This window comes from Haliotis rufescens, unplaced genomic scaffold (assembly GCF_023055435.1).
Source record: "Haliotis rufescens isolate VD_foot unplaced genomic scaffold, xgHalRufe1.0.p SCAF_2, whole genome shotgun sequence".
Lineage (NCBI taxonomy): Eukaryota > Metazoa > Mollusca > Gastropoda > Lepetellida > Haliotidae > Haliotis > Haliotis rufescens.
In genome coordinates, this window is record NW_025963890.1 from 55,113,553 (window position 1) to 55,139,722 (window position 26,170).

Genomic DNA, 26,170 nt, shown 5'->3' on the forward strand with positions numbered 1-26,170 from the left:
TATGGTTCCATAATTTCCTTTCATCTATAGTTGAAAAATCGGAATTGGAATATATCGTTTGAAATCGCTAACATTTTATTATCGTGAGTGCTGTGCTCCTTGCGGAGTTGTCGCTGAAGTCAGACTGGGCTTCGTCTCTTCGTATTAAACGTTGACTTCGCAGAATCAGACAGAGTCGGAACCATTTTATACAAGTGATGCATCAGAGCGCGATAGGTTTTTGCTGCAGTATGACATGTTAAACTGACATGGCGTCTGCTTTCAAGAACCATGCTGCTCGCATGGCAGGAGGGGTCAAACACCTCAAACCTTCATTTCCAGAAAAATTGAAAGGCGGAAGAATAGAAAAGATTGGTAAAACATATTAATAGTCTTGAAATAGGTCGAATGATTAACCGTATTGTTATTTTACTTATCAAGTTACATCATTTAGCACTTTGGAACCAACTGCTAGAGTCATCCCAATGTATGTACATGTATTATTTGACCCGTGAAGATCCGGGGTAGAATAGGTCTTCGGCAACCCACGCTTGCCGTAAAAGGCGACTAACAGGATCGGGTGGTCAGGCTCGCTGATTTGGTTGATGCATGTGCAGCTGGGCGTGGAGTCGTCCCACAGATGACATCCTTACCTTGTCATCTTGCTGAAAGGGTTAACCTTCGGTCATGTGGACAAGGCGTCCGATCAGAAGGTCCGTGGCTCGGATCCCATCAAGGGACTCGGAAATTTTATGGCCTCTACACGTCTTATACCAATTGCGTGGATAGATGCTCATGATATCAGCCACTGTATTCTCTGGTCAAGACTAAATTTTTTACAGACCGCCGTCATGTAGCTGGAATATTGTTGAGTGTGACGTTAAACAACAAACACAACAAACAAAACATGTCTTAATTAATTATGCATCTTCGGTGAACACAACCTAATTATCAGGTGATTCTACAGAAAATGGCAAAATGTTGTCACTGACTAAAATCTGTTATTCTCTTGTTTCTTTATGAAAACAATTTTCACAATTCACATCTGTGTGTCAACACTATCAACAGAATATTTTCAGAAGAGAAACTGATACTTTCAGTTTAGTCAGTGTTCCCTCTGGCTTTAGAAACTGCCAGTCCTCGTGGACTGGCTACTCTAAAAATTACCAGTCCTCCCTAATTATTGCCACCAGTCCCAACTTTCATCAAATGAAAATATGTTTGAAAATTATTTGTTTTTAATTCTTTCAACATCATGTTCAGTGCAAAGATGTCATCTCTGAAGTAAATTAGTTAGATCTTTACGTCATTCACACAAACTTCAGTCACAAATTTCTCTTAATATTTCGAGACGAAGTCGCTACAAATGGATCTTTAAGCTAGAAATAGACAAGGGGAAACCCTGATGGTAACAGACAAGCTGACTTTGTTCGAAAAAGGGACTCATATGAATAGCACCAATGTTTTGTTCAACAACAAAGATTTATAAGGTACTTTATTTGCCGGTCCACAGGGACTGGTAGTCACATGAATTACCAGTCGAAGTCTAATTTTACTGGTAAAAAAATGGTAATTACCGGTAAACGGGAACGCCGGTTTAGTTATGTCATTTTTAATCATATTTTGTCTGCTTTCTCAGACAATAAAAGGCTGTTTACTTTGCAATGGGCCCTATTGTATCCAGTCAAATAGAACACATACCTGCACTCATTCTTTTGTTGAATGGACTGTCTATTTCAAGAGATTTTTTATATTTCTTCAGTGTTATATAGTATTTTGTAGTGACCGTAGCCCATGGGATGTTTATGATGAGTTTGAGACAAAACCAGGTGAAATTATGAAAAACCAATATCAGGCATTAAAGTGCTAATATAGACCTTTAATTTAATTGTGACCAGGCTGTAAATATAGTCTGCGACTGCTCCTTTTGTAGCAAGCACCAGTTTATGAAAGCATTTATTATTTATTTAGTATAAAGTGGTTTAATCAGGGCCAGAGGGACTGGCAGTGTACATGGTGTGCATGTCTCCTCTGTTGTAGGCCCATAGTTCAACCTATTTTCAAGGTATGCATGTTTCTTCTAACTAACAATGCATGTTGTATGTTCAATGCAATATTTTGTTGTAATGTAATACTGAGTTTGACATGAGTATGCAAAACAAATTGATATTTGGATAAGATGTAAACTTATTTGGAATATAGTTGTTTCTTAATTGATGATAGTTTACACACAAGCATGAAATGATACTCAATTTCTACAACATTAAGGTTACAAGATGTACAGGTATTGTTAGACTAAAATACACCTTTATAGATCTTTAAATCATAATTACCTGCTCTGAATTGGGCTAGCGAGACTCGAAGTTTTTTATTGTAACAGATATTAGATATTCTTCGAGCATAAATTGTTGTTTGAAGAGGAAATAGGTATATGTACATTTGCTATTTCTTAGTTTTTCTATCAACATTTGCTGAAAACAATCTTTAGCTCTTTGGAGTAATAATGACATAAAAATCTTGACATTACCAACACCCTGATCCATCCATGTCTCCTCTGTTAATGTCATTACTTGCTGCCGTAATCAGCAAGAAATGGTCAACACAGCTGTGTTACCGTATTTGACGTAATAAGTGTCTAGGGCGCTCTCAAAATTAGAAATAGGTGGCTCTTATTAGAATACTATTTTGGTGAAAAGAATTTGAAAGATAGTAAATTTAGTGGTTTATGCTGACAGCCTGAAATGTTTCTATACGACATATATGTTTTTTCCAGAATTTTATTGCCCATAATTAAGGGTGCATATAACACACGTGTGTACTATACACAAATAAATAAGTCCTGTGTACATTGACCAGTCGGAAGGGGTGCTATTTGGGTTTGTTCACTAGCCAATATATTAGCAAATATCGCCGTGGGCGCTGATTACAGCGGGGCGTTTATTACGTCAATACAGTATTACAAGTACAAGTAGCTTTGTAATATTATTTTCACTTATAAGTAAACTGACTGTTGCTGTTACAGGTGACTACTTCAACATGATCTTTCAAGATTACAAAACAGTAGTCGTTGAGACTATCCAGGACATTAAGAAGCAGCCAGTGAAATCCTCATTTTACATTTCAACACTCACTGGACTAGGATGGTTGTACAAGACTAACCCCTCAGAAACAAGTTTCCGAACACAGCTCATTCACAGCTCTCAAGATCTTCTTCTTATTGGTGAACCAATTCGAAACCCAACCTCTGATAAGCATATCCAGGATCTCAGTCTAACATTGAAGGATGGTAAACTGAGGTTTCTTAGTTTAGGAATTCTAACACTGGTCTGGAGGACACAGCACAGCCACTGGACTGGACTGTATGACGCCCAGTGTAAACAGTTGAAGCCACAGTGGTCAGAGTTTCATAAACACATTGTTGATGTGGGCATGCTTGGCAGGTGGATATATCTGGACAAAACTATGATTGACTATGACATTAACACTGAAGAGTGGGATGAGGATGGAAAGAGTAAGCTTGTATGAATATTATGAGTGAGTGTGTGCATTGATTGTTGCAACCATAAGATTGATATGTTTTGTGGAAATATTTCATAAAATTCACAGTGTTTGATGTATGATTTGTGGAGGTATGATAGTAATGATTAAATCATTCTAATTATTGGCATCAGCAACTAGAAACATTTTTAGCAGTACTTGTAATCTTTTGTGAAGATTCATTCTCACGAACAAAATGCAATCAGGCTGGCTACTAGCTAATCTGAAGCCCATGTCTGGTAAGATTTTGTTTCGTCTGGTAAAGACAGCTGATACTAGTCCATAATCTTTACATAATGGAGTCCAGGATTTTATTTTACCAGACGTGGAGGTACTGCACATGGAATGTATTATTATGAATATGCTTTTGTAGTAAATTGATATTTTTTGGTATGTATTATTTACGGTATTAAACAAGAAAGAAAATATATTTATCTCTTCTTTTTATTACACTGATCTCTGAAAATAAAAATAAAATCACTGTGGTGGTTAGTGAGTGAGTTGCGGTTTAATGACGCCTTGAACAGTATTCCAGTTATATCACGGTGTGTCAGCTTCATGTGGGAGGAAAGCCTGAGGGGATGCAGGTCTCAGATGTTTAACACTTTGGTGAAACCCACGTGTACCGTGTTGTGCTGAGAAACCTAGAAACATTCTCGGACGATCTGGCATGCCCAAGGGACACAACTCAGCTCAGGGAATTGTGACGCCTTACACAACTGGGCCACCCATGACCCCACTCTGGTAGCAATTAAGCAGTCCCTTGTAAATGGAGATGCGTTAACGTTTTTGCTGAATTTGACAGCCACTGCTGTCATACTTTGTTTAAAAAAAATGGTACTTGGACATCCAAGGAATATCATCATATCATGATGTATATCATGTTATATCTCCTTTATAGCCATCTTAAGCTATTTGACACAATGATACGTCATGCCAAAGTCCTATCCTAAAAAATAGTTTGTTTCCTAATTTTACTGTCGGACTCCAGAAGGAAAGGTTGTGGGTGACCACGAGGTCTTATGCTAAAAAAATGTTCACATTAACTCGCGAAGCATTCACTGTAGTAAGATGAACTTTGGTTTGTCATCCTAAGGGTGGAACATTTAAGTGGGAAGGTTTTTACCTTTTAGGAAGGTCAAGGTCACTGGAATGGTCATTCTTACTGTGGTTATAAATTGTGTACTGAACCAAATCGGGCGTATATGGGACATGTACCCATGTTTGGCTGGAGTGAGGGTCAAGGTGATTGATATGGAAGTGTGTATGATGTGTTAACCTTGTTAGGGACAGCTAGCTTTCTGTTTTAAAGTCACACTGCATTGGACATGTATTTCCCCCAACTTGAAGGGATATTATTCCACTAGAAGTATGTATTACTTTCTTATCATGTAGATGGAGGCATGTAGCTTTTGGTTTTAAAGTTGTCTTGCATCAGACATGTGTTTAATAATACCGAATGGATCACAACCTTAATAGCCATGTATTAAAAGTGTGTTAATTGGAGTACTGTTGGTAGTAGTCCAGAAGAACCTATAGAAAGCAGGGAAAGAGGCACATACTGAGTCTACAGTATTTAGTTATTCCAGTTTCATCCTTCATTGGAGAATTGTGATAAGGATTTAACTTTTGAGGATTATGCAACTTTAAAATGCAGAAATAACTAAGTGCTGAGATACTACAGTATACTATTACTGCAGATTTCTGGAATATGGTAGATTTCCAAACAATGTTTCTGTTAATTGTTTATACCTCAAATGTGTCAACACTATTCAATAGCGCAGGTATCTGCTAATCAGGACTATATTACTTGTGACTTTATGACTCCGTTTATTCCCACATCCCGATTTATCTTTCATATCACTTATTTTGTATCGATATATTGCGTGTCGTGGGTCGTTTTCACCCAAGGAATCGTGCATTGCAAACGACTAACAGCACCCGAATACGCCAAGAAGTGTGCGAAGCGAACGTAATATGATGTCTGAAAGCGTCACCGGACCAACACATGTATTCAAGCTATTTTGTTGGCCTCTGGCCGTTTACGCTGAATGCGTCCAGTCACGAAAATGAGGATGTCACAAATTTACCGTTTAAGTATTATTACCCAAGGAAAAATTACCACATTCATACATGAACACACAATGGTCAAATGTAACAAATTTTATATTTGGGATAACACTCTCTTGGTAAAGTACAGTATTTTGTCAAAAGGGGCGATTAACGGGATCGGGTGGTCAGGCTCGCTCACTTTGATGATGCATGTCATCTTATCCCAATTGCATATAGCGTTGCTCATGATGTCAATAATTGGATTGCCTGGTCCAGACTCGATTATTTACTCATACAACTAGAATATTGCTGAGTGCGGCCTAAACAACAAACACACAATCTTGTTAAAACCAACTAACAGGATCTGATGAATAGGTTTTGAGGTATGGCTCACTGTGCGTCATAATACCCCGATGGCGCATTAATTTGTTGATATGTCTCGATTACGCCGTGATAAAGCTTCAACTATGATTACTGGTGCGTAAACATTCTCTGGCTTACTTGGTAGCCTCGTGTAGTTGACTTTGATAAGAGGTGAATTGTACTGCTCTAAATGGTGAATTTAATTCTAGAAACAGAACTTACCAACACTTCTTTTCTCTCAATAAGGATTCAAGTGAAATCGCGCGGAGAAACGAAACTCAGAAAGTAGTCCAGTCCTTTTAATTATATGTAAACGTTTCCAAAAGAAATCGTCCGTTAGCGTAAGGGGGATATATCGAACTACTCAAAACTAGTTACAGAATACCCACACTTGGTTGGCTGTGTGTTGCAATACCCACCAGTCATGCCAGATTAATTATAGTCATATTAAAAAATGGGCGTTCTTCAACTTCTTTGAGTAGGATGTGTGACATGTAACATAACAGTGATCGTTGAATACAATTCGGGAGATTTTATGTATACACGTGAAGATTGTCGTGATCGTGGACACAGAGGCTTTTAATGCAAGAATAACAGCTACAACATGTATGGTCACCACTGTCTGTTGTGTATGCTGTACTATTTTCGTCACAAGCTTTGTGTTCACGATCAGGGCGATCATCACGTTTATACATAAAAACTTTTATACAGTTTGTTTGTTGTTTAACGCCGCACTCAGCAATATTCCAGCTATATGGCGGCGGTCTCTAAATAATCGAGTCTGGACCAGGCAATCCAGTGATTGACATCATGGGCATCGATCCGCCCAATTGGGACCGATGACATGCATCAATCAAGTCAGCGAGCATGACCACCAAATCCCGTTGGTCGCATTTTACGACAAGCATAGTCGCCTTTTAGGGCAAGCATGGGTTGGCGAAGACTGGATCAGACAATCAAGTGATTGAAATCATGAGCATCGATCTACGCAATTGGGATACGATGTCATGCATCAACCAAGTCAGCATGTATGTATCTGCAGATTACTTAACAACGATCAGCTGTTATTGAAAATCCCCGCGTATAGTAGCAATGTATTATTTCCATAAAACAGATCTGTGAAATGAATCTTCTCCTTGGTGTTGATGGTAACAGGCATACTGTGACTGCTCAAAGGTGGTATCACATGCTGAGTGACTTGGCTGGGTTAAGAACATTTTTGTTTTATCATGGAAGAAATATCTGTGGTGCCCAGGTCGGAGACATAAAGCACCTGTTTGATGCTAACGAACTCAGGTTCATATTCGGGGCGAATCTGATATTCGAACCCACGACAAGCGGATCCTGACACGTCCGAAGGAACACAACACTGTATGGTGAATTGCGGCGCCCGTGCATGTTGCGAGATATCATATTGACACACAACCACCTGTCACGAGAAGGTTCACAGTATGTGAGTTAATCATTATACATGCTGGTCCGACCGCCTCCGTGGTCTAGTGGTAGAGAGTCCGCCCGGAGAGCGGAAGGTCCGGGGTTCGATTGCCGGCCGCGTCATACCAAAAGACGTTAAAACATGGTACTTGTTGTTACCCCGTCTGAAGCTCTGCATTAAGGGGCTAAAACAAGGTCTGGTCGGCTCGGAGTCAGTATACTGTGTCTGAGTGGGGTATTCATGTTAAACTGCGGCATGGTATCTCAGTGAGCTGGCACTATAAATTGGCCTTTAGTCCGGACTAGTACAAGCAGACACACACACACACACACACACACACACACACACACGTGCATGCACGTCGCTATATATGTGCAATAATTTTGGACGCGACATTAAACCCAATTTCACCTAACCTCACCATGCTGGTCCCTGCAATGATATAAGAAACGACTAACGCGTGGATCCGTTGGCCACAATGGAAGGTCCGTGTGGATAGAACTGTGCCCTGAAATCTATCATCTATGGGCGTGCCAAAGAAAACTAGCGGAGAGCTCACAAACTATGGAATACTAGTATGTACACACTTTAAATAAAAATAGCCACACATATACAAACGAAGACACAATCCCCATAAAGTTTGCATCGAAATTATAAGAACTCTGCACAATTTGCGTGACTTACTGTGGTTGGTTCCATTAAAAGTGTGTCGTGTTCGTAACACATCTTAACAAACTTTATAGGGAGTGTGTCTTTGTTGGTAATTTGTGGAGCTGTTTCTATTTAAAGTGTACATGTTATTCCAATAGCTCAAAGCACGGATACGTCTTCTTTGTAAAAGACGGATTCTGTGGTCACAAGTTAACAAAAGTCAAGTATTAAGGCAAGCAACCCTCGAAGCAATTTGCCTTATATGACATCGTGAGTCAGTGTAGTGTTGCAAAACGTTCACACACCCGATACCCTATCACGAAAAAAAGTTATATCAAATGTTTTGTATTTTTAATCTTCTAAGAGAACGTTTGGGGGTGGGGAGGGGGATGGGGGTGCACATCTACAAGCACCCAAATCTGGATCCGCTTTTTCTCAATGACGCATCGTTTACTCCGACGACATTGATTAATGCTTACTCCATCAACCACTCGTTTACTTTCCCAGTGTGATGGATTTGCCGACAACGTGATACAGCTGTAAAACTGCTGACTGGGATATGAAACACCCCAAGACACTTTCCCGAAATAAGCAGGTCCTTATCAGAGGCAGGAATGTTGTTTCATTAAAAGATGAGAAACTTTATTCCCGCCTGCTGATTTCAATACCAAGATGCACAGAGCGATCTCCGAAGCAAGACGTCGTAACCACGACTTTGTTTGATGAACAGGATGAGCGCCAAGTTCGGGAACAGACCCATGGCGGAGATAAACATGTTTCCGAGTGCAGTACCTCGCGCGAGGATTCATGAAGACAGGTGTGTTTGTAAATTGCCTTTAGCCTTGAGCATAACGGTTACATAACGACATAGAATCGTGTGTGTTCTGACAAACACGCTGCCGAGTGGCGGATAATGTCAAACACCGTAATGTTTATACACACGTAGTTAAAATGGTATACGTATAGGGTTGCCTCGAAAGGGCATGTGAACGCCAGATTCCATTGGTCCGGGACTATTTTATCCCCTTAATAAACTGCAAGATTGTTGATGTGGGCTAGGCAATATTCACTCTAACGCTCAAACAGTTCCATATATAATATCCCGCTACACATTGTTTACACTTGCTACTTGAAATAAAAAAGAATTCTTTTACTTCACATCGGCAAATAGTTATAAGTTGTTTCAGCATTCGTTTTACCTGTATAGGCCAGTGAAGGTGCGGATTAGAATATGTCTTCAGCAACCCATGCTTGTCTAAGAAGCAACTGTGCTTGTTGTAAGAGGCGACTACCGGGATCGGGTGGTCAGGCTCGCTGATTTGTTTGATGCACGACATCGTATCCCAATAGCGTGGACCGATGCTCATGATGTCAATCACTGGATTCTTTGGCCCTTCTTTACAGACCGCCGCCATATAGCTGGAATATTGCTCGGCGTTAAACAACAAAACAAACACACAAACAAACAAAAAAACATAAAACAAAAGCCTATGTGTAGTTTGACCAACTCTTATATAGAAGGTGACCGCATTGTGTTGAGCGAAAAGGCAGTTCCGTTTTGTGGAATGCCCTCCCAAGTACATTACAGGGCTGACACAAACCCCAACAGGATTTACAAATACTACTGCTTTTGGTTTAAACCGTCCTTCTCTCAAGCTTCGAGATCGCACAGGAAGAATTTTGACATTTTGAATTAGCTATTGATTGACGGGCGTGCTATGTGTCTGCACGTGCAGAGATACACATCTCCACCTGTCACCAGCGCGTGCTGGTCTTGTCAATTGCAAGATGTTACATAATTACTTTACTTAGATGTGTACCACCAAAGGGAAACAGTTTTTGTCTTGTATTTCACATATTTCCAGCAACTGAGGGCAGAAACGGTAACTGTCTGCGATTAGAAGGGGGGGTTAAGGGCATTAACTGAGTTAGTGAATATGTTTTTATGCCTCTTACGGCAATATTCCAGCAATATCATGGATGGATTTCACACATTGCACTCAAGGGATATCGAACCTACGCCTGTGACGAAATCATTTACCACGAGGATATCCCAACGCCCTTACGGCATTAAAGAGTCAGCTAGTCAGAAATGGATTGTGGGTAGGCAAGAAGACGACATGGAGATTCCGAAGAGAAAAGATACCCAGTACTCCATGTCTGAATGAGAATCAAATGTGTACATTGTGTCACTTTGCCGGTTACTCAATTTCTTGACCCAACTGCTTATTGAGACTGCTGATTACAAACCATTCTCACAGACATCTAGACTACTCAAAACAAGTTAAGGACCATCCGATTCTTTCGTATGACTATAGTTAATCATGCTTGCGTAAAAGGCGACTATGCGTGTCGTAAGAGGCGACTAATGGGATCGGGTGGTCAGGCTCGCTGACTTGCTTGATGCATGTCATCGTATCCCGATTGCGTGGATTGTCTAGTTCAGATTCCATTATCTACAGGCCGCCGTCATATAGCTGTAATATTGCTGAGTGCGGCGTAAAACAACAAACCAACTAACCATTCTTTCTTTTTCTTATCTTTCTGAACAAATACGTTCCTTGAAGAAACAAGGAGTGTTCATGAAACACTTCCTCGCTGAGTCAGCTTCAATATTCTAAACTACTGAATCACTAAGTTCGTAACCTATAAAGAGTCAATACATTTAAAAGGTAATGACAAGTCCCCGATGTAACGCTGAATAGCACGTTAATCTAGTACCCGCACACACACAATTGACAGGTGACGCGCCTTCCAGATGGGGCCGGCTGCTGTGAAATGGACATTGTGCACGAGCAACCTGGAGAAGCCAATGATCGCCCGTGCTTGGAAACACACACACGTCAGCAGTTATACACACGCTAATAAATTCAAATACAAACTCTTGCTGTGTCTGCAGAAATCATCTGCTGAGACGCTCGTTTGTAAACAAACAACGCGATCATTTTGTTGCATGCCCTCGTACTGGTAGGGAGGGTTTCGAGTTCATTTGCGTTCAAAATTGAACATGTTTCAGTATATTTTATGGATGTTAGTGCCAGTTTTAGTTAGTGTTAGTGGTTATTTTTTAGCATATTGTTTTACGTTGTCGTGCGAAAATATATCCATTAAAACTCAATTTATGTACCAATAGTTGACTAAAATGAGCGGACTGAGCAGAAAATAATTATGGTACTTGTTGTTACCCTGTCTGGCGCTCGGCATTAAGGGATAAAACGAGGTCTGTTTAGAGGCCACTTTATGGAGAAGATGGTCAGGCTTGGAGATTTTGTTTCCGGCGACCTCGTGGATGGTTGCTCATTATTTAAATCACTATATTGTCTGGTCCAGATTTACAGACCGCTGTCACCTACCTGGAATATTGCTGAGTGCGGCGTTAAACAACCATCACACAAACACACATACGACGTCAGGGCCTGGGCTGAAAACAGACCGCGGAGTATTGTCCCCCGTAAGTATGTCTGTCAGTGGTCCGACGTGCATAACACACTGTACAAGTGGTCACCGTGTTCTGGGAAACATGCTGATACCAATCTCTCACAGTCGTGATGGATGGCAACACTCCAGGATCATATGTGCTCTGTTGTATGTTCTTTAATCACAAACAGCCCGCTCTTGTGTTCCCACAACTCGACCAAGTGTACGGTACTATATGGGATTTGCTATTACAGAAAGCCAAAGCTCATTTATACTAGCGATTACTGTTGAAGGTGTGTTCCGACTATTTGCTCCGGAAACGCCGCTTTTTTTCTCTCTCAATAGTCTACTTATATGACATTTGAGAGTCTTGTTTGCAGAATGTGATCAGTTAGAAATCACATAATAAATCGAACATTTGGCTTTTCTTGTCAAATAGTACACTTTCCTATCTGGTGATATGCGTTACTCCTTAACATAGAGGGGCGGTCGGGTAGCCTAGTGGTTAGAGCGTTGGCACGCCACGCCGGAGACCCGGGTTCGATTTCCGACATGGGTACAATGTGTGAAGCCCATTTCTGGTGTCCCCCGCCGTGATATTGCTGGAATATTGCTAAAAGCGGCGTAAAACCATACTCACTCACTCACTCACTTTAACATAGATCAACTATTTATCTATCAGAAACATATAATTACATATGTGCTTGTCACACATACATTTACATAGCGCATTGCTGTTGAAAACGCACCATTTGTGAAAATCATAAGATGGTCTGGATTATTTTATCAGCTTTTGAATCTCTATAATCATGTACACATGTTGTCTGTAACTGTTAGATGAGTGAGTGAGTGGATTTAAGGCCGCTTTGGACAATATTCGAGTTTCGTGTCAGCTCGATGTGGGAGGAGAGGTCGGAACGATAAGAAAGGTTTGCATGGATCATACATATATACTGTTACTCATAACACGTTTACAAGTTAAAATAGTTGAAGAGTCAAGATGCAGCGAATAATTGATACATACTGATGGTCAAAATCAGAAATAAACCACACAGATATGTTTCAGTCAATTTATAATATGAAACAGTGAAATGTATGTCTGTATAACACGTATCCATTTATGTAATCTAGCAAGATATTGACATGATGTGATATAAACGTTCCAATAAATATCTATATCTGTATCAGCAAAGTGAAGCCATCTTCCCGAGGCAAGGGAGTTAACTGACTATAAAAGTCCAGTTTCCACCCTTGCCGAACTAGGCTGGTATGATGGAGTTACATTTTGGCTGGACTAACGAGTCTATGCATAGTCCAATCAAAATCGCGCTCCGAAATCGAAATCAGGTTCGTAAACTTTCATACAGATTTCGGTTGATTGCAGGATTTGCAAAGCATGTGCACCGCTAACTCGTTGTCAACAGATATTTTGTAAATCTTTTCATGTGTTTAATCAAGGTGCTCACGTGATTTGATGCACTTCGCGATGTAAGACTCGTTTTATCACAATGTAGATCTTGATTATCGATCAGATCGTCTTGACTGGGCGCCGCCGTTTCGTTTAAAGCAAATGCAAGTGATAAGTGAGGTGGAATCTGATTGGTCCATAGGAGAGGCATAGAAAGGACATAACTCGCAATAGTCACTGGTGGCGCTACGATCGAGCCCAGGAATTCCAGCCTAGTTCGGCAAGGGTGGAATCTGTACTTTTAAAGTCAGTTAACTTTCTTGCCGCGGGAAGATGAGTGAAGCAGTTGGTGCATATATTCCAGACTCTCATCCTAGTAACGTTGGGATAACGTTTGTATTTTTTTGGTCAATTCCAATTTTCAAGGGTATGCTTTCTTTTGAACGGGAGTGTATATTGTAATATGGGACTGGGGTGTCCTACCAACTCCGTTGGTCTTTAGAAACTGCTTTGAAATACGTTTTAACCACATAATAACAAGATTGTCGGTTCATGAGATCAGATGTCGAAAAGCTGATCTTGATGCCTTTATTGAAATCAACGAGAGAATAGGCATGACTAGAATGGCTCACTGCTTAACAAGAATACCCCGTGAGGATTCGGGGGTAGAATAAGTCATCAGCAACCCGTGATGTAAGAGGCGACTAATGGGATCGGGTGGTCAGGCTCGCTGACTTGGTTGATGCAATTGCGTGCATCGATGCTCATGGTATCGATCACTGGATATTTGGTCCAGACTCGATTATTTACAGACCGCCGTCATATAGCTGGAGTGCGGCGGTAAGCAACAAGCAAACAAAAGCTTACCAAGTCTCTCGCTCTGTACAAGAAACATGTACACGTGCTCTATGTTATACTTTATGTATCATGCATCCTTTCATTCAGTGATGGAAATATCAATGTTGCATCACTTCTGACCGTCAGTATATGACCATATGCAACTTATATATCCTAACTCGAAAGACTATCGTTACCAGTGAACATTATTTTATGGATCTATGTTAATGAACAATATCCTATGTATACATAAGTCCCTATACATATTATAATCGTCCGTTTGGAATGCGGGGTTAGTGGACTAACGAGATTTCATTTTTGCAAACGTGCCGTGAGGTAACGTTAATTCGACAAAACCTAATTTTAGATTGATTAATCAGATTGGATATTAATCACATATTCCCATTATGTATGCTTACACTCATGTGAATATGTGAAAAAGAACATCTGAAACTGTATGATTGTACGCATTTGAAGAAAAAAACAATTTTGATTCTGATAGGGAGCTGGTACCAAGCTACACCGGCGCCATTCCAAATGCTAAGCTATCACATCAAAGAGGGAACGGAACTGCCGTACAACACAATGTGTGTTATGTTCTCACAAGATTCAACATCTCGTGATATTTGACGAGAAACCCGACCCCCCTCCATGCTGTGCGCCGACTGAGCTCCACTACGGGTTTGCTCTTTGTCGTGGCCTTCGGTGACCTTCACGTTGCCCCCTTCTGGAATCTGTTATAGGAGTTATCTCCCCTGTCTTCTGTGGCATCAGTTTATATATCATACAAATCATAAACGGGGCCATTTATTATGGATGAATATTTCACGTTGTTTCACGGTGGGTAGCCTATAGGGTAAGCGGTCGCTCGTTACGGCGAAGATCGTGGTTCGATAGCCCACATGTGTGCCATCGGGGATCATGATATATGGCAAGTTTCCTGCTTTAGTCGCAGTAGGTTTGGTAGGCTAACATACAACCCCTCAAATAAGGTAATGTGATAAGGTTAAATAATTTATTTTTGTACAATGAACCCATCTACTATTACAGAACCCTCAGGTCTCTTGTTTTCAAAGCTAGGGCTAAGAAAGGGATGAATACACGCTGATAGAGAAGAGGGTGCGGAGTGGAGTCGCATTCAGGGACTGTGTCATTAAATATGTGCTCTCGGGTCTGTAAGACAGACTACAGGTTGGATTAAACAGAAAAAAAAACATGATCCACAGCGTTAGAGCATCCATTGGTTTGCTACAGTCGTCTTTGGTTGAACAAATGATGAGCGGCTTGGTAGCAAGTGTGAATGGATGCTGATACCGCTCCTGTATCCATTAACCACATCACTGATGCCAGTGTTAGTCATTACCTAAATTCCATGCAAACACATTTCCAACTTCTTTTCTAGTTCACCAATGTCAAAATTGTAAGTAAAGCAAGCGTGATAAATTCCTCACATTTCGGCTCTGTTCGGCGAGTTTCGGAAGGAAACTGAACAGAGGGATGTAATAACGATCATCAAAGTCACCATGGTCAGTTCGGATTGTTTAAACTTATAACACCCGCATGTTGTGTCCAGATGTCTGGAACTTGCTTCAGATTCAATACATGTCTGTATCAGCAATACATCCGTACACTTCCTTGGTTCATCCGTTTGTTGAGGATTAAAGAGAGACAAACTGGTGCCTTTTAAATCCATCATTAACGGTATAAGGTTTCCAGATCATCTTTGATAATCAATCTTAAACAACTCATTAGCAGCCCAATGTGGAGATCATTTTGTCCACCTATTTCTAAATATCCCGTTACAAGGGCTCTTACAAATTTATCAAAGTATATAACGGTAATTTAATGACTTAAAACACCCTTTGTTGCCGTGTCTGACTTTACTGTTATTTGAGAAGTTCATGCTATTACTAAGAAGAAATGTTCTGGGTTATCGTGTTAAATCTAAATCTAATTTAGAAATTAATTGGAATACTGATATAACATGTACAGTTATAACTGATATAAATCAATCACACCTGGCACCTGGCAATCACACCTTGTCAACACCTCTGTGTAAATATCTACCAATATACCCACTAAAACCAGTTCTCACAGCACGAACATCTACGCCTGTCTATCGTGGGGAAACACAAATAAACAAAGAAATGGATCCAATGGCGAAATCGACACGCCTTAAAGCAGTTACTTCCCCTTCATGTGCAATTACTCGAGCTCCAAACGTTTTCCTTGTCCCGGTAGACGGGGAGTCGAGTTGTGTGTTGCATTTAGAGGTGTAACACGGCCTGTGGAATCCTGCGTGCGATGTAGGCCTGAGCTAGATGCACCATGTGTAGGTTGTCGATTTCCAGGTGGGCCGGCATTGTTCAGCATTGCCATTGAGAATATACCTGGATATACTGAAATGTACATGGATTGTCAGTGTCAATTGCAGGTACGTTTCAATGTAGCGCGGTAGGTTGCTGTGAGTTTATACGTGATGCATGTTACGTTTAACAATCAGTGAGGTGTCATTTGTGTGAGCCACCAGTAATGTGTCATGTGAATGATTAATTGTATGTGATTTCATAAATATTAATTGTCAATTTTAGTAAAATGATTAACGTTTTATCATCAAGTAAGATAGACCTTAAAAATATATTCAACAATTGCATCAAGAATAATAGTGGCATTTGTAAGAGCCTTGTTATGAAGCAGGGCGTAAGAATGATATCGACTTAGTGTTGAAGACACTGTATGACGTATATAACAGAACAGTGTTCCATAATTAAACATTGTGATTTTCATAGACTGTTATCATATTATTATTTTTTACATACTGACTCTCCAAAAGACATGCGACCAATTTTGATTTATGTGAATAATAACGTTTTCCTAGTTTCTTTTCTAAAGTAACCAATTTGTTCTAGATTCACATCATATCTCGATCTGGATTCGCTTAATTCTTATTTCACATACATTCGGCTGGGACCAACTAGACTGAAACTACTTTTCGTTTCAGCAGTTAAATAGCATCTCTTACTCATCTTCAGGCTCTCTGACACACCTAAAGATCCCTTCATCGCTGGTAGTTTCTCCATCTGAAACGTAATTGGCGCTCTGGCAAAAATAAGTACAGCAAGTGGTTTATATACTAATAAAAAAGGACCGTTCTATTCTTTCGTATTTCTATAGTTAATGTTAAAGTAATATGAAACTTTCTAGTAGTATATACTAATTCTGTGGGATGCATAGGTGATGACACTGTTGACGCCTAACAATGATTTTGAGTGAGAGGCTAAAGCTTGATGCTCCATCAGTTATTTAAGCCGCTCGGTACCATTGTAACGTTGCCTGTAGTACCCGACGTAGTCTACCGCACGATGCTTGTCATAGAGAAGTCATTGTGATACCCTGATGGTATCCGTGGTGGTACAGTACCATGGTGGTCGCGAGAAACATATTCATACCAGTGGTATTATAGTCACCGGTCGTCACGATGTGGCTGAAATATTGCCGATGTGACGTAAAGCATAAACTCACTCACTGTAGTACACCAGGCCTGCCGTCAGACACAAACGCCGTGGTGTCCCTTATTGCCAAGACTAACATCTAGCCTCTTAAATAATAAAATCAGAAAAAAACAGTTGTTTAATTATCTTAATAAAAATATAATAAAAAGGAGCCCAGAGACTCTCTTCATTTTCAGAAACTGCAGTAACCTAGACTTGCCAAACATTATAGACTTGCATGGGCTGTATTGGATATATTTGTATCAGGGTCTGTATGACAGACAAATTACGGCTGTGCGAGACGATCACTGTGAATGCCCGTGTGACACCTAAGGCAGCTTAGTACACCAAGCATGTCCGATGGTATAACTAAATTGACAAGGAACCACAAGTTACTATGTCCCCAAGACCCTAGAATATATTAGAAAACGAATCAGACTCAAGTCTAGAATGACTTCGCAAGTCTAGATTGCCCCAGCTCTACATTAAGCCTTGCTCTTTCCTCCAGTTAGGTTATGTTTGTTTGTAGATATAAATTTTTAAATAAGATAACTTTATTTCTGGATCTAAATGTTTGTCAACAGTCATGGCCCCGTGGTTATTCTAGTGTACAGTTCTACGTCCATGGGCCAGGCATGTCTGATCCCGGCGTGGTGACCTGGGTATGGCTGGGATATTGATGTCTTATAACGACATAAATCCTATTTCCTATTAGTTTTTGTTCACCTCAAACACTTGCAGTATGTACACTGAAATATACATAGAAAACCGCTGTTGAAATATTCTGACGCAAGAGAATTAGTGCACATGTGTTTTCAATAAACAAGAGATTTATCCCAATGCGTTTACTATTAGCTACATATGGGAAATTATGTGAATGGTTACTTACATAGAAACATGCCTTCATTCGTGAATTGTAAAATATGCAAAACATGATTACTACGTCCTTTTTTAAATCCTACGCAGATATGAATTCGTTTTAATGGCCATTTACTCATGTTCTCCAAATTTCGGATGTAGTTTGTGGCAGCTAATGTTTTGTCATACCGGTACACTAATGTGAATGCTTTTATGAAAACATGTTCCATTAAAAAAGGAGTGTAATGTTTTCCCCCCGAAAGGGGATTTTAAAGGTTGAAAAATAACATTCGCTTTCCTTGAACATGTGTCAGGTTACGAAAATGGAATAACTTTGGACAGCCGTTTTGGTATATGGACGGTAACTGAAATTGGCATTATGAAACCGAAAAAGCAAGAGTTTGTAATAACAAGATCTTTGAGTCTTAATAGATCTCGTTCTGTAATCTAAAATTGGTCACACAGGTGCTTAGTGTCTAGAATTTATCGCACCATTTAGAAACTATAGATATGTATGGGTCTCTGCTCCAATCAGACTATCTCATAATAATGCGCCATATTTCACCCAGTGAGTGAGTGAGTGAGTTGGGTTTAACGCCGCTTTTAACAGTATTCCAGTTATATCACGGCGTGAAAGCTTAATGTGGGAGGAAAGCCCGAAGTGATGCAGGTCTCAGACGTTTACCACTTCGGTGAAACCCACGAGCACGGGTAAGGTGCTGACAAACCTAGAAACATAATTGGGGCGAACCGGAATTCGAACCCACAATCATAGGTTTCTGGCATGACCAAGGGACGCAACTCTGCACAGCGAATCGCGGCGCCTTAGACGACTGGTCCACCCGTGCCCCCTCACCAAGTGTATACCCATGGCTCCACATTATTCTTAAACCGGTCAATGGATCAGTGGGCACTCGATTTTCATTCTCATCACCTCATCCTGTGGAGGATACAACCCACGCACCCACGCTACCTGTGAGGCGCTAGATGATTAACAGTCTTGTCCTACCCGGCACCCGTTCACTGCTGGGTGAACAAAGGTATGTTTCGAACAAACTCGTGCCTTAGGATACACCTCACGTGCTACGTCTGCGTAATATCTGCGTCTCTGCTCCATTCAGAAACCCTTTATAGATATCAAGATGAACCTGCTTCAATCGGAAACCGTTTATAGATATCTAGACGTCTCTTCTCCAATCAAAAACCGTTTATTAATAGCTAGACGTCTCTGCTCCAATCAAAAACCGTTTATGGATATCTAGATGTCTCTGTTCCAATCAAAAGCCGTTTATGGATATCTAGACGTCTGTGGTCTAATCAAAAACCGTTTATGGATATCTAGAGGTCTCTGGTCCAATCAAAAACGGTTGACGGATATCTAGACGTCTCTGCGTCAATCAAAAACCGTTTATGGATATCTAGATGTCTCTGCTCCAATCAAAAGCCGTTTATGGACATCTAGATGTCTCTGTTCCAATCAAAAGCCGTTTATGGACATCTTGATGTCTCTGTTCCAATCAAAAGCCGTTTATGGATATCTAGACGTCTGTGGTCCAATCAAAAACCGTTTATGGACATCTAGATGTCTCTGCTCCAATCAAAACCGTTTATAGATATCTAGAGGTCTGTGGTCCAATCAAAAGCCGTTTATGGACATCTAGATGTCTCTGTTCCAATCAAAAGCCGTTTATGGATATCTAGACGTCTGTGGTCCAATCAAAAGCCGTTTATGGATATCTAGACGTCTGTGGTCCAATCAAAAACCGTTTATGGATATCTAGACGTCTGTGGTCCAATCAAAAACCGTTTATGGATATCTAGACGTCTGTGGTCCAATCAAAAACCGTTTATGGATATCTAGATGTCTCTGTTCCAATCAAAAGCCGTTTATGGACATCTAGATGTCTCTGTTCCAATCAAAAGCCGTTTATGGATATCTAGACGTCTGTGGTCCAATCAAAAACCGTTTATGGACATCTAGATGTCTCTGCTCCAATCAAAACCGTTTATAGATATCTAGAGGTCTGTGGTCCAATCAAAAGCCGTTTATGGACATCTAGATGTCTCTGTTCCAATCAAAAGCCGTTTATGGATATCTAGACGTCTGTGGTCCAATCAAAAGCCGTTTATGGATATCTAGACGTCTGTGGTCCAATCAAAAACCGTTTATGGATATCTAGACGTCTGTGGTCCAATCAAAAACCGTTTATGGATATCTAGACGTCTGTGGTCCAATCAAAAACCGTTTATGGATATCTAGATGTCTCTGTTCCAATCAAAAGCCGTTTATGGACATCTAGATGTCTCTGTTCCAATCAAAAGCCGTTTATGGATATCTAGACGTCTGTGGTCCAATCAAAAACCGTTTATGGACATCTAGATGTCTCTGCTCCAATCAAAACCGTTTATAGATATCTAGAGGTCTGTGGTCCAATCAAAAGCCGTTTATGGACATCTAGATGTCTCTGTTCCAATCAAAACCGTTTATGGATATCTTGACGTCTGTGGTCCAATCAAAAGCCGTTTATGGACATCTAGATGTCTCTGTTCCAATCAAAAGCCGTTTATGGATATCTAGACGTCTGTGGTCCAATCAAAAACCGTTTATGGACATCTAGATGTCTCTGTTCCAATCAAAAGCCGTTTATGGATATCTAGACGTCAGTGGTCCAATCAAAAACCGTTTATGGATATCTAGACGTCTGTGGTCCAATCAAAAACCGTTTATGGACATCTAGATGTCTCTGTTCCAATCAAAAACCGTTTATGGATATCTAGACGTCTGTGGTCCAATCAAAAGCCGTTTATGGATATCTAGACGTCTGTGGTCCAATCAAAAACCGTTTATGGATATCTAGACGTCTGTGGTCCAATCAAAAACCGTTTATGGATATCTAGACGTCTGTGGTCCAATCAAAAACCGTTTATGGATATCTAGATGTCTCTGCTCCAATCAAAAGCCGTTTATGGATATCTAGATGTCTCTGTTCCAATCAAAAGCCGTTTATGGACATCTAGACGTCTGTGGTCCAATCAAAAACCGTTTATGGATATCTAGATGTCTCTGTTCCAATCAAAAGCCGTTTATGGACATCTAGATGTCTCTGCTCCAATCAAAAACCGTTTATGGATATCTATATGTCTCTGTTCCAATCAAAAGCCGTTTATGGACATCTAGACGTCTGTGGTCCAATCAAAAACCGTTTATGGATATCTAGATGTCTCTGTTCCAATCAAAAACCGTTTATGGACATCTAGATGTCTCTGCTCCAATCAAAAACCGTTTATGGATATCTATATGTCTCTGTTCCAATCAAAAGCCGTTTATGGACATCTAGATGTCTCTGTTCCAATCAAAAGCCGTTTATGGACATCAAGATGTCTCTGTTCCAATCAAAAAACGTTTATGGACATCTAGATGTCTCTGCTCCAAACAAAAACCGTTTATGGATATCTATATGTCTCTGTTCCAATCAAAAACCGTTTATGGACATCTAGATGTCTCTGCTCCAATCAAAAACCGTTTATGGACATCTAGATGTCTCTGCTCCAAACAAAAACCGTTTATGGACATCTAGATGTCTCTGCTCCAATCAAAAACCGTTTATGGACATCTAGATGTCTCTGCTCCAAACAAAAACCGTTTATGGATATCTATATGTCTCTGCTCCAATCAAAAACCGTTTATGGACATCTAGATGTCTCTGCTCCAATAAAAAACCGTTTATGGACATCTAGATGTCTCTGCTCCAATCAAAAGCCGTTTATGGACATCTAGACGTCTGTGGTCCAATCAAAAACCGTTTATGGATATCTAGATGTCTCTGTTCCAATCAAAAGCCGTTTATGGACATCTAGATGTCTCTGCTCCAATCAAAAACCGTTTATGGATATCTAGAGGTCTCTGTTCCAATCAAAAGCCGTTTATGGACATCTAGATGTCTCTGTTCAAATCAAAAGCCGTTTATGGACATCAAGATGTCTCTGTTCCAATCAAAAACCGTTTATGGACATCTAGACGTCTCTGCTCCAATCAAAAACCGTTTATTGACATCTAGATGTCTCTGCTCTAATCAAAAGCCGTTTATGGACATCTAGATGTCTCTGCTCCAATCAAAAACCGTTTATGGACATCTAGATGTCTCTGCTCCAATCAAAAACCGTTTATGGACATCTAGATGTCTCTGCTCCAATCAAAAACTGTTTATGGACATCTAGATGTCTCTGCTCCAATCAAAAACTGTTTATGGACATCTAGATGTCTCTGCTCCAATCAAAAACCGTTTATGGACATCTAGATGTCTCTGCTCCAATCAAAAGCCGTTTATGGACATCTAGATGTCTCTGCTCCAATCAAAAGCCGTTTTTGGACATCTAGATGTCTCTGCTCCAATCAAAAACCGTTTATGGACATCTAGATGTCTCTGCTCCAATCAAAAACCGTTTATGGACATCTACATGTCTCTGTTCCAATCAAAAACCGTTTATGGACAACTAGATGTCTCTGCTCCAATCAAAAGCCGTTTATGGACATCTAGATGTCTCTGCTCCAATAAAAAACCGTTTATGGACATCTAGATGTCTCTGCTCCAATCAAAAACTGTTTATGGACATCTAGATGTCTCTGCTCCAATCAAAAACTGTTTATGGACATCTAGATGTCTCTGCTCCAATCAAAAGCCGTTTATGGATGTCTAGATGTCTCTGTTCTAATAGGAAACCGTTTATTGATATCTAGACGTCTGTGGTCCTATCAAAAACTGTTTGTTGATATCTAGATGTCTCTGCTCCAATCAAAACCGTTTATAGATATGTAGATGAATCTGCTCCAATTAGAAAACAATAGGAAACCGTTTATATATATCTCGCTGAATCTGCTTTAATCGGAAACTGTTTATAGATATCTAGTTGTCTCTGCTCTCATATGTAACATTTTCTTAGTTGATTTTTTTGTTAACATGTGAGGTATTGATCAAATCAAGATTTGTCTAAACAAGAAACTTGAAATGCATTAACTCGATATTCTGTTTGAGAAGATGCAAGGTTATGGTTCCAGAAGCATCCTTCACTGTCGTCAGTGATCTCCCTTTTTATGCAAATTGCGGGAGTGGCAGGTGCTACGCTTGGGTCAGGACATGCTTACCTTTCTCGAGAACACCTGGTATCATCACTTATTTTCAGTGGTCAATTCAGGTAGTTTTCACCTCTATTTTACTTTTTGCGCCCAGTGGAATCTGTCTGGGCAGGTAATCGAGTCTAATTATTCTCTATCGTTGACGTTTTATGTTTACGAGGTTTCACTAAAAGTGTATTACCCCATTAAAGAAATTGGATTATTTTGTGCGTAGCGAATATTCTGTAAATCTAATTTATGAGATGCACGGATCCCGAAATAATTGCGCCAAACATCCTCGATGACGGGCAGAGGAGAGTTGATATGCTCGTGGCAATGCAGTTGCCAGACTAAGTTAAAGCGTGACAGTCGGGTAATGAATTGTCATTTTGTTATCTATAAAATAGCTATTTATCTGTCTGTCTCGGACTTCTAATCTGCACGTTTAGCTGTAAGACGATCAATTCCTCGCCAAGACTTTGGGGACATAGAGAGACAGGTTCATTGAGAATTGTTTTAAATCGAGGACTCAAGTCAACATGTTATGTTCATATGAAGGATTGTATATTGATTGTGTTGTTATACTAAAGGATGAAGACTCCTATTCTGATTACAAGCGCAAAAAATCACCTGATGAAGGAGACTTTGAGAGTTAACGTCATGGTCGCCTTTTCTGAAACAGTACGGCCGACGAAAGTCGATCTTTGTATTAATGATCTAAGTTTTGATCTTTCCGTCTTTCTGACTACAATGACAACCACGCTACAATAATTGAATGTGAAGAATTATCAATCAGATTTGCAGATAATGTGATGGATTGGCTGTCGTTTGAAGTTGTGAGATATGGTACAAATCCACCGTCTTTAAAACACTGAAAGTAAGTGAGCTGAGCTACAGACCTCGCATGTTGTTTAAAGTGCCTTCATGGGATTTATAGAAAAGTCCTGGGATCAAATACATTGTACTTTAAATTTCTAAATATCACACAAAAGCCGACAGAACAGTATGTTGATTAATAGTGTGTGATATCAATACTAAAATGAAATGGGGCGTAGGAAAGTTTATACTTCTCACACGCACTGGTCAATTACTATTCACATAAAGTAATATGATACCCCTATTTGATTGTGTTTATAACTCTGCCCCATGCACCTGACTGACCCAACATTAAGCTCGCTCCACTTACAGTCACCCTAGACGATTGTCGGTAGTGTACGACTTCTTCAACGAGGGACAAATGGTTACCACTGTGTTCCTGGAACTCTGATGTCATCCGTTATCAGCAAGCGTCAATTTAGGAACCCCCGCTCCCAGTTCGGATAGTGAGTGTGTCGGACTATCGCAACCAATCTTCATTAAGTTAGAGAGAGTTGCTAATTTGTCTTGCTCAATGTCATACCTTGGCGATCAAATTTAACCTCCCTGCTGATGCAGTGGAAGCAAAGAACGCGTTACTGTGTAGTGGCGTCTTACAGGGATATGTTCTCTGCCCTGTCTTATTGATGGTAATTGTTACAGGACGCAATTGTTGGCTTCTATTTGTGCACGCAAGTTTTTGAGATATCTGTGTGGTCTATTGGCGTGATTGACTTAATGATAACACTTTCGTTACGGGAATTATGCGTATGGTTTTAAGGATGTTTGTTGAAGGTAACCGTATATCTTATGAGTGAACAGATAGGCGGATGGAATGTGAACTATGAGTGTTTGTCGTAGCATTCATTTCAGTTGGAGGTATGTGTATATCTTCTCTTGAGTTTGCATTTCGAGCTCTTTACAAGGAAAGGTCTACTGTGCGGGAAGGCAGTACGTTCTTTTTAATACAGGGGGCACGGGTGGCCCAGTCGTCTCAGGCGCCACGATTCGCTGTGCAGAGTTGCGTCCCATGGGCATGCCAGAAACCTATGATTGTGGGTTCGAATCCCGGTTCGCCCCGATTATGTTTCTAGGTTTGTCAGCACCATACCCGTGCTCGTGGGTTTCATCGAAGTGGTAAACGTCTGAGACATGCATCACTTCGCGCTTCCCTACCACATTAAGCTGACACGCAGCGATATAACTGGAATACTGTTAAAAGCGGCGTTAAACCCAACTCACTCACTCACTCACTCACTCTTTTTAATACACTTGAGCATTATAATGTGTCGCATGATAGAGAATAAGACAGACAACAGGCCTATATGTTTATGCATTTACTTGAAGAAATTATCAACAGAAGTTTGTACAAAATTATTTATTTTCTTATTACTGAGTGGACACAGGAAGGAAGGAATGTCCTTATTAGCGTAGGTACTTACGTAACATACGTAAATAAACGCCATATTGGAGCATAAGAGCAATACAACATCGGTTTGAAACTTAGACTTGAAAATAGACCTATTTCATACAAACCTGGATCCACGGGTGGCCCAGTCGCCACATGCACCACAAATTAAACGTTGTACAGAGATGCTTAAAACCAGACGTGCGAGAAACCTCTTATCGTGGGTTCGAATTCGAAATTCACTTTTGGGCATCACTTCGGGTTTTCGTCCCACATCAAGCTGACACGCCGTGATGTAACCGAAATACTGTTCAAAGCGGCGTAAAGCCACATGTACTCACTCACTCACATACAAACATATTCATTATTCACAGATTTACAGTGATATCATCTTTCATGTTATTTATGGAATAGGATAAGAAAAGTTCTATTCCACACTAAAAGGCCAAAGGCCCATATGCACATCTATTTTCGGGAGTGGTTGCGCAAGTTTAACAGTTCATATTCTAATTATTAACTGTGCATGATAAATATATGAACATTGATAGTTTTCTCTGAGTAGAACTATCCGTTGTTGACATGATCGATATATATGTGTTGAGTGGGATGTACATAAAACGGCAGTTGTATATATATTTTTTTTATTTACTTCTTAGTCGTATTTTAGACAAACAAACAGAAAATGAAACTCATCAAATGTTATTTATGCTGTTGATCATATTACTGAATCTTCACATATTGTGTGTTAACAGGCTCCGTATTTTGG

At 40.2% G+C, this 26,170-nt stretch overlaps 2 protein-coding genes across 2 annotated transcripts in view; both read left to right on the plus strand.

Annotated features, from left to right (window-relative positions):
- The first annotated feature begins 166 nt into the window (after positions 1-166).
- On the plus strand, positions 167-3,943 carry LOC124140915 (mitochondrial import inner membrane translocase subunit Tim29-like). Its single transcript, XM_046508751.2, has 2 exons — positions 167-354; positions 3,002-3,943. Exons 1-2 carry the CDS (start codon positions 249-251, stop codon positions 3,502-3,504), a joined length of 609 nt encoding a protein of 202 aa, XP_046364707.2. The 5' UTR covers positions 167-248; the 3' UTR covers positions 3,505-3,943.
- Positions 3,944-15,897: 11,954 nt separating this feature from the next.
- LOC124140922 overlaps positions 15,898-26,170 on the plus strand; it is a 33,576-nt gene continuing 23,303 nt past the window's right edge. Inside the window, exon 1 of the mRNA XM_046508764.2 lies at positions 15,898-16,113. The gene's annotated coding sequence lies outside the window, so the exon portion shown is untranslated. The remainder of the gene's footprint in view (positions 16,114-26,170) is intronic.

What these genes read in the sequence shown, in the direction of transcription:
- LOC124140915 (XM_046508751.2), top strand. Translation starts at nt 249, where the DNA reads ATGGCGTCTGCTTTCAAGAACCATGCTGCTCGCATGGCAGGAGGGGTC. An exon ending in CGGAAGAATAGAAAAGATTG is followed by an intron (nt 355 to 3,001) that starts GTAAAACATATT and finishes TTGCTGTTACAG; the next exon opens with GTGACTACTTCAACATGATC.